Source organism: Papilio polytes, unplaced genomic scaffold, assembly GCF_000836215.1.
Source record: "Papilio polytes unplaced genomic scaffold, Ppol_1.0 DF824069.1, whole genome shotgun sequence".
NCBI lineage: Eukaryota > Metazoa > Arthropoda > Insecta > Lepidoptera > Papilionidae > Papilio > Papilio polytes.
In genome coordinates, this window is record NW_013525135.1 from 2,353,184 (window position 1) to 2,365,986 (window position 12,803).

Below are 12,803 nucleotides of genomic sequence, written 5' to 3' on the forward strand. Positions count from 1 at the left end.
CACGCCTGTCTTCGTGTGGTCGTGGTATTACACCGGGCGAGCGGGCCATTCGTGCTCCAGCAAATGCTGGATGCGGGCTCTACCACTGTAATTATATATTATATATTCTTACAGTATACTAGCCTATGCCCGCGACTCCACAAGGAATATAAAAACATAGTAGGTAGCATATGTCTCCTTCTAGACTATTATCTACATCTGTGCCATATTCCATCATGAATTGTTAAGTTTTTGAGGTAGGTTGTAACAAACATCCATCAATTTAAACTTTCACAATAATTTATATTAGTATGCAGTATGTTTTTACCTGTCTCCGCTCGCCAGCAGCAGCAGGTACCGCGAGGGCACGTAGTCCTGAGGGAACACCACGGAGGAGTAGCGCATGGCGATATAGCGGATCATGGGATCCTCGCTATGCATGTAGCTGTTCAAAGAAATACCTTTTAATATTACGAAAAGGTAAAAGAATATGCGTTGATTAAAACTAGTTGAATTAACAAATCATCTTTCTATCTTTTTGATTTATTTTGGTTAAACTAGTTAAATTCATTATTAATTTTACATAGGAATCGATAATTGATTTTTTTATTTTCGCCATCAATCTTCGGTCTATAGACTATTTATTTTGTTAATAAAATCAACTAGTTGAAATAAATATAACTATTTCGTTTGGTTTACGTTAAAACCATCAACCACATCCCTAGCTTCATAAATCGGTAAAAATGACATCAAATTAAGACCTAATATATGGTTGAATCTAAACATGAAACTCTATTGTCTCTGTTTTATCAAAGGGAATGATAGAGAGGGCAATATTTAGTAACTGACTGGTCGAGCAGTGCGTAGAGCGCCAGCGCCTGCGGCTCGTCGTAAGGGTTGGGGCGCGACTTCTTGCTTTCCGAGCCCTCATCTACGTCCATGTCGTTGCTGGTGCCCGCCTCTGACGTGTCCATCGCTTCATTACCTTCTAAAAGAATACAGATCATCATATATACTCGAAGCTTACTTTATGTTTGGGTGACTGGTATTTTTAATTATTTTTTCAAGTGTCACGCCTCTTACAAGTAGAACAATTGTAACACAATAAAGATATCTAATGTGTTTTGTATGAAATTGTGGTTTTTAAGTGACATTTGAGAAAAAAATAAAAACTCATGAATTATATCAATCCCATTATTCTTGTTAACATATTTATAGATTAGCTACGAATTTAAAAAGCATTGTGAATAGGTTATTAAGTAGTAATAGGTACTTTGGACCAACTTGAGATTTAATATAGATTCGTAAGACTTACATTGATATAATTAGAATTGCTTTATTACTGTCCTACTAAATCAACTTATTACCAATAGTTTTGCTTTACGGAAATCTTACCAACATTATAACTAAGAAAGTTCGGATAAATGTTTATTAGAATTTGTAGAATAAACTGCTAAACGGATCTCGATAAAATTTTGAACAGAGATAAAAAATAGTCTGGAAGAACACATATGATACTTTTCTTTTTTTTTAATACCACTCAGACGGAGACGCGCTTGAAAGCTAGTAAGGTAATATTTGTATTACTGTTTATGTAGGAATATATAGGACCATATGCAAACCTGGTTTATGCATAGTGTAGGCAACAGACATATCTAGCAGTGCGTCTCGCAGCGCCGTCTTCATCTCAGGTACAGCTTCTGGAATCTTCTTTACCAACTCTTCCAGTAACGTGAACTGTCTGTTTATACTTTCAGGACATTTCATCGCCAAACGACCTGAAAGAGCATTATTTTACATATCCAATACTATTTTGGCATAGTAATTGTTGTTACGTAATAATTATACTTGACCATTAAGAAAAATTAACAACATAATAAATTACTTATTAGAGAATGATAATAATCTTATAGCTTAAGCTATCGACCAACACCTCAAGAAGCTCTCGCTAGACAGTTGGATTAAGGGCCCGATTCAAAAGGCGGTTATTTTAGAAACCGCACGAATAGTGAGGAGGTTCCTGTCTCTGCAGCCCTGACCACTGGTTGCTTGAGTCATCGGATTCCGCAGCCGGTGGACTTCTATTTTTTTATATAATATGTTTTATTTTGTTATTTTTTTAAAAAAAACCATGTGAAATATATTATATATAAAAACAAGAAAATAAAGATATGAGATTATAGCTTAAGCTATAAGAATAAAAATAAAACCGGGAGTTTTATATTCTTGGTTAACCAAGAATATAAAACTCCCGGTTTCTCTATAACATCACATCTAACAAAATCAAATAAAACAATTCCATTTTTTCCTCAATATAACGAAGGTTTTTCTAGATCATGTTTGGCTATATTTTGTAATAAATGGAAATAAAACAGGGGGTGAAATAAACACTTTAGAGAATTTTGTTAAATAAACTATTCTTGTTGTTTAGTTAATAAAACAACCAAATATTCACATTTAATGTAGGTATATACATACCTAAGCACATATAGGCTTTAGAGTGATGGTCAGCGTACTCCTCAGATCTGACCAGCTTCAGCAAACCATGCAGGAACACTGTGCCCACTTTCTTTAACTGCTCTGAATCACCACTATGAGGAATAGAATACAGATTATCCATAGAACATGATTTAATTGTTTTTATATTTTTTGATTACTTACTTGTTAATAACATTCAATAAAAACATCAACACCATGTTCCTGAGACGGGAATTTGTATTTGGATCAAATAATGATGAAAACACAACCTGAAAATAGAGCAGAGTGAGAATTTTACCTCATTTTGTTGGAATTTATTACAGTAAACTTCTCTATAACGCGGTTAAAGGTTCCGCGTTGTAGGAATCCCCGTAACAACAGGCAAAGACATAAAGCTCAGGGAGGTTCTTTAAAAATGTGAATATTGGCGTTATAGGGGGGAATTTAAGCGTTACATGGGAGTACGAAATTTACGTTGAAGGGGGGTTTACTGTATATATGGTTACAGAATTGAAATAATATTTGTTACCTGAACGCAATGCGGGAACATTATAGCGGGTCCTGTTGCTTTGTTCAAATATTGGATTAACTTTAAACGTAGTCTTGTGCAAGCGGGAACCTAAAATTTTAAGGAATTTTTAGCCTGCCTGTATTAAAAAAGACCATTTTTTTAACTGGGTTTATTTTATTACCTTACGATCATCCGGTGGCACCTTCAGACCGCCCCAAGTGCCGAGGTACAGCGAGTACAGAGGTCCCACTACTGCGGGCTGAGACCACTCTACTGAACTGGTAACAAAGTTTTTTATTTTTATTTTTTTTATTTAACCTTACTAATATTATAAACAAGGTTTCGCCCGCGACTCCGTCCTCGTGAAATTAAAAAACAAAACAAAAGTGTGTAGCCCATGTGTTCTTCCAGACTATCCTCTACAACTATACAAAATTTAATTAAATTCAACCGTTTAGACTACAAACTTTAAAAAACATCCATCCACCCAAACTTTCGCTTTTATAATATTAGTAAGAAGTAAGATGGAAAAGTAAATTAATAAAACGGAAAAAAATGGATGGATGGAATTTCATAGAGTTTACTTTCTAACTCTCACTAAATGGATCTTAAAGAAATATACATGTAAAGAATAGTCTAGAAGAAAACTACTTTTGATCTTTGAAACAATTACGGTTCCCAAAGGATACATTTATTTTATTTTCTAATGTTTACTCGATAATTTTGTAACAGTTCAACATATCTTATTGATATTTGCAACAAAAATAAACCAAAGCCTGGTCTAGCATATGGGATACGATTCATCTCTGAAAAATGTCACATTCTAAAAAGATAACTTTGTTCTTTGTTAAGCTTCATTCTTTGTATGTTTTAATACAGTGCGGGCAAAGAGAGCAACATATAGTTGTTGACAAACATGTTTAGGATATGGCATGTTACCTGTTTACTCTAATAAGCGGGCTATTCGCGTGGTTGGCAACACTGAACCGCGAGTCTGCCGCCGCCACGATCAGCGGCAATAGAACATCATTCATGTTGAACACATCCTTGCTTATGAAATTCACTATTGATAATTTCATCTACAAAAGAAAACACATTATAATAATAAAAAGCCTGTTCTTAATATTATCTAGGTTTTTATATTTGAAATGAATGAACTCAAAAACTACTGGACAAATTTTAATATTTGCGATTAGTAAGGTACATAATCAATTACTTGAAATATAGGCTATGTTTAATACTAGATTTTTTTATTTCATACAGACAAACTCAAGAGCAAAAAATTAGTATTTCATGCATCACCATCACCATCACCATCTTCATCACCAGCTCACTATATGTCCCCACCGAGGGGCTTGGAGCCAACCCTAAGTTAGGGGTGACTAGGTCATAGTCAACATAGTCAACCACACTGGCCAAGTGCAGGTTGGTTGACTTCACACATATCTTTGAATTTCTTAGCCGATATGTACAGGTATGCATCACCATAATAATGTAATGGTAATATCATAATTAATTATTAATTAAAAGTTGTACTCACCTCTTCTAATTGATTGGGGTTCAATTGGTTATTAGCAACTATCCTTTTATATGTTTTCATACTCATTCCTGGCGGTACTTGGAACTCACTCTCTCCCGCATTTGGTAAAGCCCTGGATAACATTTTAGAAGAAAGAAAACAAGTAAATCCATGATATTTTCTATAATGGGACTTTTTAATAGTTTAAAATGTACCAAATCTATTCACCTGTAAGGTAACAGTAAAATATCCAATGCAAACTTCAGTATTAGAGATGAAACTTTAGGTTTTTCCTTCAAATTCAGATCTGAGTCTTTTATTTCACCTAGGAGAGGCATCATGAGCATTAAAATCCTGAAAACAATAATAAAACATTACTTAGAATATCATTTGAAAAACGCTTCCCAAAGCCATCCAATTAGAAACCCATGGGTTCAATGAAGATCTCACAAGGTTACTGAGAAATGTAGCGCAAAATGGAAACTGGAAGAATTAGAAAGTGTTCTGAGATGTTTGATATCCTTTTAATATGACAACTGTTTTCTATTTATGCTTAAGTCAGGTGGAAGAATATGAAGAATAGGAAATTAAAACATACCCATCTTGATGGGGTTGAGGTTTGTTCTCTATGGCCTCAAGCAATGAAGGCGCTAAACTAAGTTGCTGTTCCCGAGGCAGTCTTGGGAATCCCATTGTTATGTATATTTTAGAGAAATTCTGAAAGAAATTAGAGATATTACATTAGACATTTATTCATTCCTTTTGATATATGACAAATCTTTTTCTAATTAAATATGGCATATTCATATTTAATTTGAAAAAGATTTGTGATTAAGATTTTAAGCAATCATTGAGTAGAAACAGATTTAACTAATGTAAACATTTAATTATAGTACAAAGAAATTGATGAATTTGCAACTAATTTCTGTCTCTAGTCTTATTGACATATTTAGTCAATACTTACAACAATAAAACTGTTAGCAACAGGATCTTTATATAGCTGTAGCAAGGTTTGCACCGGCAGCTGAACATCAGCTCGGCATTTCACTCTCTTGTTCACATGCACCAATAACTCCATTACTTTTGTGCGAACCTAAAATGTCAACCACATTTAATGTATCATAGCAGTACTTTAAAGTAATATTTAGCAGTAACCTGTGTAAATCGACAGCAAAATATGTTATATTTAGTTTACCAATTCAGAACTTGAATAAATAATAAAATAAGCAACTAAAATATACAGATCAAACTAACTTGTTCATGAGGTGATGATAACTTCAGGATAACAGGAGGAAGGAATCTATTAAGACAGCTCTCCAGCTGTTCATCGGAATCCGCATTTCCAAGCCTCAAAAATACTCGATCAAGAAGAACTACGAGAAAAACAGACAGCCAGATGTAGAGACATGTTATAAAATAAATATAATTTCCCCATACCGCATACACTTACGTAGATCGTTAGAGCAATCACTTCCACTTTCTGTAACTTCCATTTCAGACATCTTTATGCATTTAAGTAGTAGATTTCGTCAAGAATAGCATAAATATTTTAAATAATACAACATACACGATGACAGGCAAAAACCGACTGACAAGAGACATCACATTAAATGTCAATTCTGACGTTTATTTGACATTCTTTAGTTTTAAACTTGAGTTAAAACGTATCAAGACCAAAGCAGTTATAAATTCACCTTAATTTTCACTAAGTTTACATCTTTCAAATGTTATAGTTATGAGGCTTCTTCATTATTTATCTTATTTTATATATATCTATCAGTATGTGTTATTTATTATTATACACAGGACCGGCACAACCGACCTTTGTCTTATAACCCGTACGAAATAATTTGAAACCTGGGACGATGACGTCATTTTCAATAAAATGTTCTTGGACGACATACCGATAATTAGACACTGCCGCCTTTCTAAATATTTGTACTGTCTGTATCGTTACTGAGTGGGCAAGGTCAGCACAAGTCAGGGTGTCGTTTTTAAACGAAGTCTCAATCTACAAAATCCACCTGGGTAGATGGTAAAATTAAAATATGCTGTCAAAGGAAATGATTCAGAAGGTAAGGTATTATTATAGAAACAAAAAGTCATTAAAAAAAATTTTTTATTTCCAAATTGAGCTAAAATATATTACTTTTATTTTGACAATTCGAAATTTATGAACGAGAAAAACCTCGAGTAAATATCACATAAGTAAAAATACGGAAATGCCATTACACTAAAACATTTACATTCTTCTCATCGTAATAAAAAAGTAGTCACCGTGATTTTATTTAATTTAAAACCAAAATAAATCTGGTCACATTTCCGAAACACTCTTTTTATAGTTAAAAAATAGTTATATCTTAACTAGGATTAATTATTATAAGCATTGACTATGCACTTTTCGCTAATGCTTCTCAAAATTTCACACAAATTTATTCAACTAACGCAACTTTAATACAAACTTGGAACTTAATCACTTTTTTGTAACTTATCTGCACCTCTAATATCGCTTATTCAGTTCAGTAAACACTTGTATTTGCATTAATACGTACAAAAATTTAGAATTGCTAGTCTAAGTAAACATAAACCAACACACAAATCATCCAATTTTCTTTTTGTATGAAAACTGATCAACCGTGGGTTTTAACTGCAGTCATTTCTTTTATTCTTTTAGAGAAAATAAAGATAACAATATATATCGTAACTCACTGCAATTGAAACTCACAGTAGAACATACCCTACTGTATACAATATCTAATATCATGCCACATTTGGAACACCCTGAAATCTTACATTGATTATCCAGAAGAGAAAAAAAAGTTTTATTATTCTTTATCCAAAATACCAAATCACAACTTTCAGACATAAAGAAGAGTACACACTATGTTTATGAAAATCAAAATAGGTTTTTAGGTGGTTTTCTTTATATGTGCACATACACAAAGTTATTTTAAGATGTTAGTAGAAATTTACATACTCATTCACATTAGAAAGCATTATTGACCACATGGTTGTTCAATATTTGTGATAACTTTTAATTAGTTCTTCTAATTGTTTCATAAATACATTTAGCTAACTGTAACTTGTAAATAAAAAAAATGAGTCAAATGTTCAGTGATTTTAAACAATAGTGTGTACCCAATACAAATCAATAAAATTAATTGTACAAGAAACATTAACAGAGTGGTAAATGGCATGTGTTACAGCAATTTTAACATTTTACGTTTTAAAATCCAAACTTGAGTCTTTCACAATTCCATCACTTTTAGCATTATTCGATGCCATGTGCAAATATCATGACAAGCCCGGGCTCCACCATCATATGGTCATCGACGTGCGTGTTGTCGCACTGGAGCACCAGCACCGCCTGCTTGCCGGGCACTCGTTTGCACACATATTTCTCATATAACCTGAAAACAAGAATATTTTTAAGTACCATAAAATTTATATAAACAATATAGTAAACAATATTGCTTAATTTCTTTAGTATAATGTATTACGAAAGTTTTAATAAGTTAATATTGCTTCAGGTTTAAAGATATTATAAAAAACACAATGTTTCGCTTACAATAAGAAAACAAACATGTGCAATGTAATTGTGCGGGTAAGTATATGATGTAGAAACACAAAAATTCTATGTATGATTAACTAACATAAATCAAAACAAGCCTTAAAAGAATCTAAATTAACATGTATAACAAGTAACAAAGTTATATGTATGTTAAAGTTATACAGTTATGTGCCTTGACGATTACCAAGTAGTACTAGTACTGACACCATTAACTACTGACTTTCTCATATGAATAATTACATAACTTTTTCAAGCATCAACAACCCAACAGGCATGGGAATGTAATAGTGACATTTTATAATAAAAATGTCTTAGTATCTGATTTAGTACTTTTCACTAACTTATGAACATTTCAAAATCAATGACAATGTTAGTAAAAAACTAGATTATTTACCTTCTATTATTTTGTCTAGTTTCTAAGGAGGAGAGACCGGGAGGCCACCTCCGTTCATGGCAGTTTTCCATTAAATCATCAATTATATGAGAGGGGCAGCCAGATTCTGATAAACTTCTCTTAATCATCATCTGTAAATAAAATAAAAATACGAAGTTTTAATAAAAAAATATGGTTATTCATAATAATTAGATCTAATCATATGAAATCGGAATTCATTTATAAAGTAATGTTTATGATTATGCTATTGTATCCAGTTTATAAATATGACCTCAAATTATTCAGTCAATGAGAATGATCTAATTTTATTGTTACAACTTTGCATACTTTTCGCAATGACATTGGAATCAATAATAATAAATAAGCATTACTTCTTTACTCATTTTATACAACAAAACTTTTTATGATTGAAACGAAACTCCTCGACACATATGATTTCAATGCAGATATTGCTTTGTAAAATTAATAAAAGTTAAAAATAGAATGAAAAATCTGTGGCGGAATAAACATTAATGAAATAGACCAAATAATAGATTGAAATAAGAAGGGGAAGAGAGAAATCACGTTAAACTGCTGCACTCAAGAGTCGTTAATAGGTCCTGCTTGGTATACTAAATGTATACACTAAACAGACCCTCTTAAATACTAATTTAGTATAAGAAATCTACCATTAATGTGCCTCTTAGTAACCAATAAAAAACTCTGAGTGTGGCAAAAACATTAAGGATTTAATTTCAGTGTATTATCACTATAGCGACTGGTAAAAGTAAGTGTATTACCACCTGCAGGACGTCATCGGGTGTCGATATCATACCACCCCAGCGAGTGACGCGAGCGCGAGCTAACGAGCTGGCCCAGCGCACCACCTCCTCGCGCTCCATCTGGTCAGCCAGCGCGCGCATCGCCGGGTTCGACACACGCATCGCGCGCATGAACTCCTGTCATACATTCACCACTTCAACACATAATCTTGGCTATCATTGTGAAGGTCACGTGATCACGTAATTATATTGTTATAGTTTATCAATATAATACTACCTAATACTATTAATTAAATAAATACTAGCAAATGTTATACACCAGTATTTACATGTTTAAAAGAAATGATACACTGAACTAACTAATTGTAAGTGTATAATATATATATTGTGGTTGTACTTAAATAAATAATTAAATATCAGTATAAGAATTTTCGTTCAGAATTGGCCACTTGGTAGGGCAAATCTTATACAGGGTGTCCGGGAAATGTGCAATGGACTACACAGATCCCTTTATATGATACCAAAAAAACTGTTATTTATTGACAATACTCATTTATTTAGATTAAACAAATATTAATGAATCATAACCACAGAATTACGTCAAATTATACGTTAATATTAAATACCAGGAAAGTCATATATTGAATAGTAATTTTCAATGAAAATGAATTAATTTCGATTTAATTGCTTATTTCCATATTTTGAATTATTCATCATCTGGAATACATTAATGTAACCTTAAAAGGTAATAATATTCAATCACTAAAACTTTATTTATAATTATGTTTTTCCACAATAGGGTTTGAGTTACATTTATTTTGCTTACATAGGAGTTTTTGTTGATTTAATCTTACTAATATTATGATTGCAAAAGTTTAGATGGATGGATGGATGTTTTTTTAGAACTTGTAGCCTAAACCTGTAAACAGGATCTTGATGAAATTTGGTATAGATGTAGAAGATAGTCTGTAAGAACCCATAGGCTACTTACTTTTGTTTTCTTAATTTCACTGAGACGAAGACGCGGACCAAAGCTAGTTGTAAACAAAGGAAAAGTCATTGTAACTCACCTTTAGCAATGCTAACTCTCTTTTGTGTTCATTAATTATCAGTCTCTGTTCCGTGAGTTCCTGTTGGTAGTCTGTAAGTTTGCCTTGCTGTGACGCAATCAGCACCCTCAGCTCTCGGACACAGTTGTGTTCTGCCAACTCATCTTTAGGTATCACAAGACCGCAGCCCGCTTCACATGGCATTAGTCGTTTAGGATTATATTCACCTGGATTGTAAATAGATTATTTAAATAGGTTTTCACTGTATAAACATATTGCTATCCCTATTACTCTTATTAAATGAAACTTAAATAATAAAGTAATGCAAGTAACAATAGTTGAATTTCCCAGTAAGATATAATAATTAAACAATTATAATAAACAACAATAAACACTTTTACAAATAAAGACAAACTATTATATACAAATTATATATATTGGCTCAGGAGTTTTTGTAAAAAATTACAGGATTCTAATTGAATCCTCAAAATGTATGATGTTGCCAGCACACTAGAGTACATGTTTAAATTATATCAAAGTATAAAGCATAGAAAATATAATATTAGTATAGACAAACTTACTATTGGAGACCATTACACTGTGTTATATTGTCATTGGAAATTTTATAATTTACTTGTAATTGAATGATATGGTTTAGTAAATTCTGTAGTTTTAAAGTGTAATGTAAACAATTCAGTTTTGGTAAATGTTAGCCTTTATTTGTTATGTTTATGTCTTAATTTGTAACAGTAATATAATTTTCATTGCATAATTTATATTAAAATAATATTTATACAGAGAAACAAAACAATATTATTTAAATATGCAGATAGTGTTTATAACATGTTTGAAATGACTAATGCTATAAAAATGTAAAAGTATACTAACAATCAACAAGATGTGAGGCTAAAGAGTCCAGTTTCAAAACTGCATTGCACCCGTGAGGTGCATTGTCACAGCTTGTACAAAGTCTGAAACAACAACAAAAATCTATATAAATAAAAAATATTTAAACATTTGTCCTTGATTTCAATTTCATTTATCAGATTGTTTTACATCTTCAGTGGCTCGGGAAATTTTTAAAGACCAAAAACTTTAAGTCTATGATATAGACATAAAAACTATCTTCTTTCAGTTCGGAAAGATATAAATTTGGTAAAGAATAATTTAAATTCAAATATTCATCATGTAACTGATAAGAATTATTTATCTGGTCCAATAAGATTCTTTTGTACAAATGTTTTGACAATGTAAACTCACAGCAACTGTCTTTTCAGACATATCATGTTATAATGTAATTCATGCATACATAAATATTGACATGCATATAAATATAGTGTGCCAATGAATCACCATACATATAAATGCTGAATTCTTGTTAGTGTTACAATGTCTTTATTATCTTTACATTCTAGATTTTGTTATATTGATTTTTCAACTATCAAATATATATTTTATGTATATATTCATACACAATGTATACAGAAATAGTTGAAGAAAATCATTGTCCAATGTAATAATAAGTTTACCTCTCAAACATATAGCATCCTGCTTAAAATATGAATTAACTGAATCAAAAAAAATAGTTTTACTACATAGGTTTTTCGAGATAAACATGTAAAAATCAATCAAAACATAACCTGATTTCAATGTTGCAATGAGAATCACATAACAAGTTGCGAAATCACACCAACCTGGAAAGCAAGTTGCGTAGTATTCTTGGAACAGGTCTCAACTGGCTTGCGGTGACCGCCTGACGATCCACAGGACAAGTGGGCTGCCGACTTATCCATTCAGTTATACACGCACGACAAAATGCGTGCTCACAGGCAGGCGCCTAAAAACACTCTTTTATTTACACGATCCACACACATTTAATGGAAAATGTCTAGAATCAAACCATACCTGCAACGGATCCTCTAAAACTCCTGAACATATAGGGCAAATTAGTTCTTCATCAACGTCACCTTGAAATCTTTTGATATCAAAGCCCATTATTCTTCTCAACAATAGTAAACATTAGCTATTTTTACTATTATTTACTATGTTCGTGATATTATTATGAGCTTTTTATGAATTACAAACTGTCACACTTTAACTGTGAATTCATTTACTGATAACTCCAGTGAATTAAGTAAATAGCAAGAAAAATTTAAGTTGTACGCATGTGCAAGTGCATTGAATATAATTATTGGTGGATAAGCAACCAGCAACCCCGCAGAGTGTATAACTGTATAATATACCTAATCAAACTTTTGTTAATTTTTAGTTATTGAAAATGATTTGAAAATACTATAAAGTTCACTACACTGTTCACACTTTGCACATTATTTTATTAAAGATGCATTTGCAAATGTTGCAAATATCAAGAAATAATTTACTGAATTACCAAAGTATTGCCAACATCAACGTTGAAATACGTACTACGCGTGGTAAAAAACTATCCATTACTAAACTACTAAAAAAGAAAATGCAATTTGTATAAAAATGTACTTAGTTCAAGTTATTAAACTTAAAAAGTCAAGAGAAAGCAGAGATAAG

At 31.9% G+C, this 12,803-nt stretch overlaps 2 protein-coding genes across 3 annotated transcripts in view; both read right to left on the reverse strand.

The window, feature by feature from the left end:
- Positions 1–6,075, reverse strand: part of LOC106100185 (proteasome-associated protein ECM29 homolog) — a 23,679-nt gene extending 17,604 nt beyond the window's left edge. The window contains exons 1-14 of the mRNA XM_013278946.1: positions 5,938–6,075; positions 5,742–5,860; positions 5,452–5,580; positions 5,086–5,204; positions 4,716–4,841; positions 4,509–4,620; positions 3,908–4,047; positions 3,150–3,246; positions 2,987–3,076; positions 2,641–2,726; positions 2,458–2,570; positions 1,602–1,757; positions 829–967; positions 308–424 (exon numbers count right to left, since the gene is read on the reverse strand). Of these exons, the coding sequence (XP_013134400.1) occupies positions 308–424; positions 829–967; positions 1,602–1,757; positions 2,458–2,570; positions 2,641–2,726; positions 2,987–3,076; positions 3,150–3,246; positions 3,908–4,047; positions 4,509–4,620; positions 4,716–4,841; positions 5,086–5,204; positions 5,452–5,580; positions 5,742–5,860; positions 5,938–5,989 (1,595 nt within the window). The 5' untranslated portion in view covers positions 5,990–6,075. The remainder of the gene's footprint in view (positions 1–307; positions 425–828; positions 968–1,601; positions 1,758–2,457; positions 2,571–2,640; positions 2,727–2,986; positions 3,077–3,149; positions 3,247–3,907; positions 4,048–4,508; positions 4,621–4,715; positions 4,842–5,085; positions 5,205–5,451; positions 5,581–5,741; positions 5,861–5,937) is intronic.
- A 514-nt stretch (positions 6,076–6,589) lies between these two features.
- Positions 6,590–12,626, reverse strand: LOC106100213 (E3 ubiquitin-protein ligase NRDP1). 2 transcript variants are annotated; one of them, XM_013278992.1, is made up of 7 exons: positions 12,168–12,626; positions 11,957–12,099; positions 11,151–11,233; positions 10,284–10,489; positions 9,235–9,390; positions 8,453–8,583; positions 6,590–7,897 (listed from the first exon to the last, which is right to left on the reverse strand). In XM_013278992.1, exons 1-7 carry the CDS (start codon positions 12,255–12,257, stop codon positions 7,759–7,761), a joined length of 948 nt encoding a protein of 315 aa, XP_013134446.1. In that variant the 5' UTR covers positions 12,258–12,626; the 3' UTR covers positions 6,590–7,758. The 2 variants fall into 2 exon arrangements, with proteins under 2 accessions (XP_013134446.1, XP_013134445.1); XM_013278991.1 differs by having other exon boundaries at positions 9,232–9,390.
- Between the last annotated feature and the right edge of the window lie 177 nt (positions 12,627–12,803).

Coding starts and splice junctions, on each gene's coding strand:
- LOC106100213 (XM_013278991.1), bottom strand. CDS start 12,257: ATGGGCTTTGATATCAAAAGATTTCAAGGTGACGTTGATGAAGAACTA. Junction 10,490..11,150: donor AGCCTCACATCTTGTTGATT/GTTAGTATACTT, acceptor TTTACAATCCAG/GTGAATATAATCCTAAACGA. Junction 9,391..10,283: donor GAGAGTTAGCATTGCTAAAG/GTGAGTTACAAT, acceptor AATGTATGACAG/GAGTTCATGCGCGCGATGCG.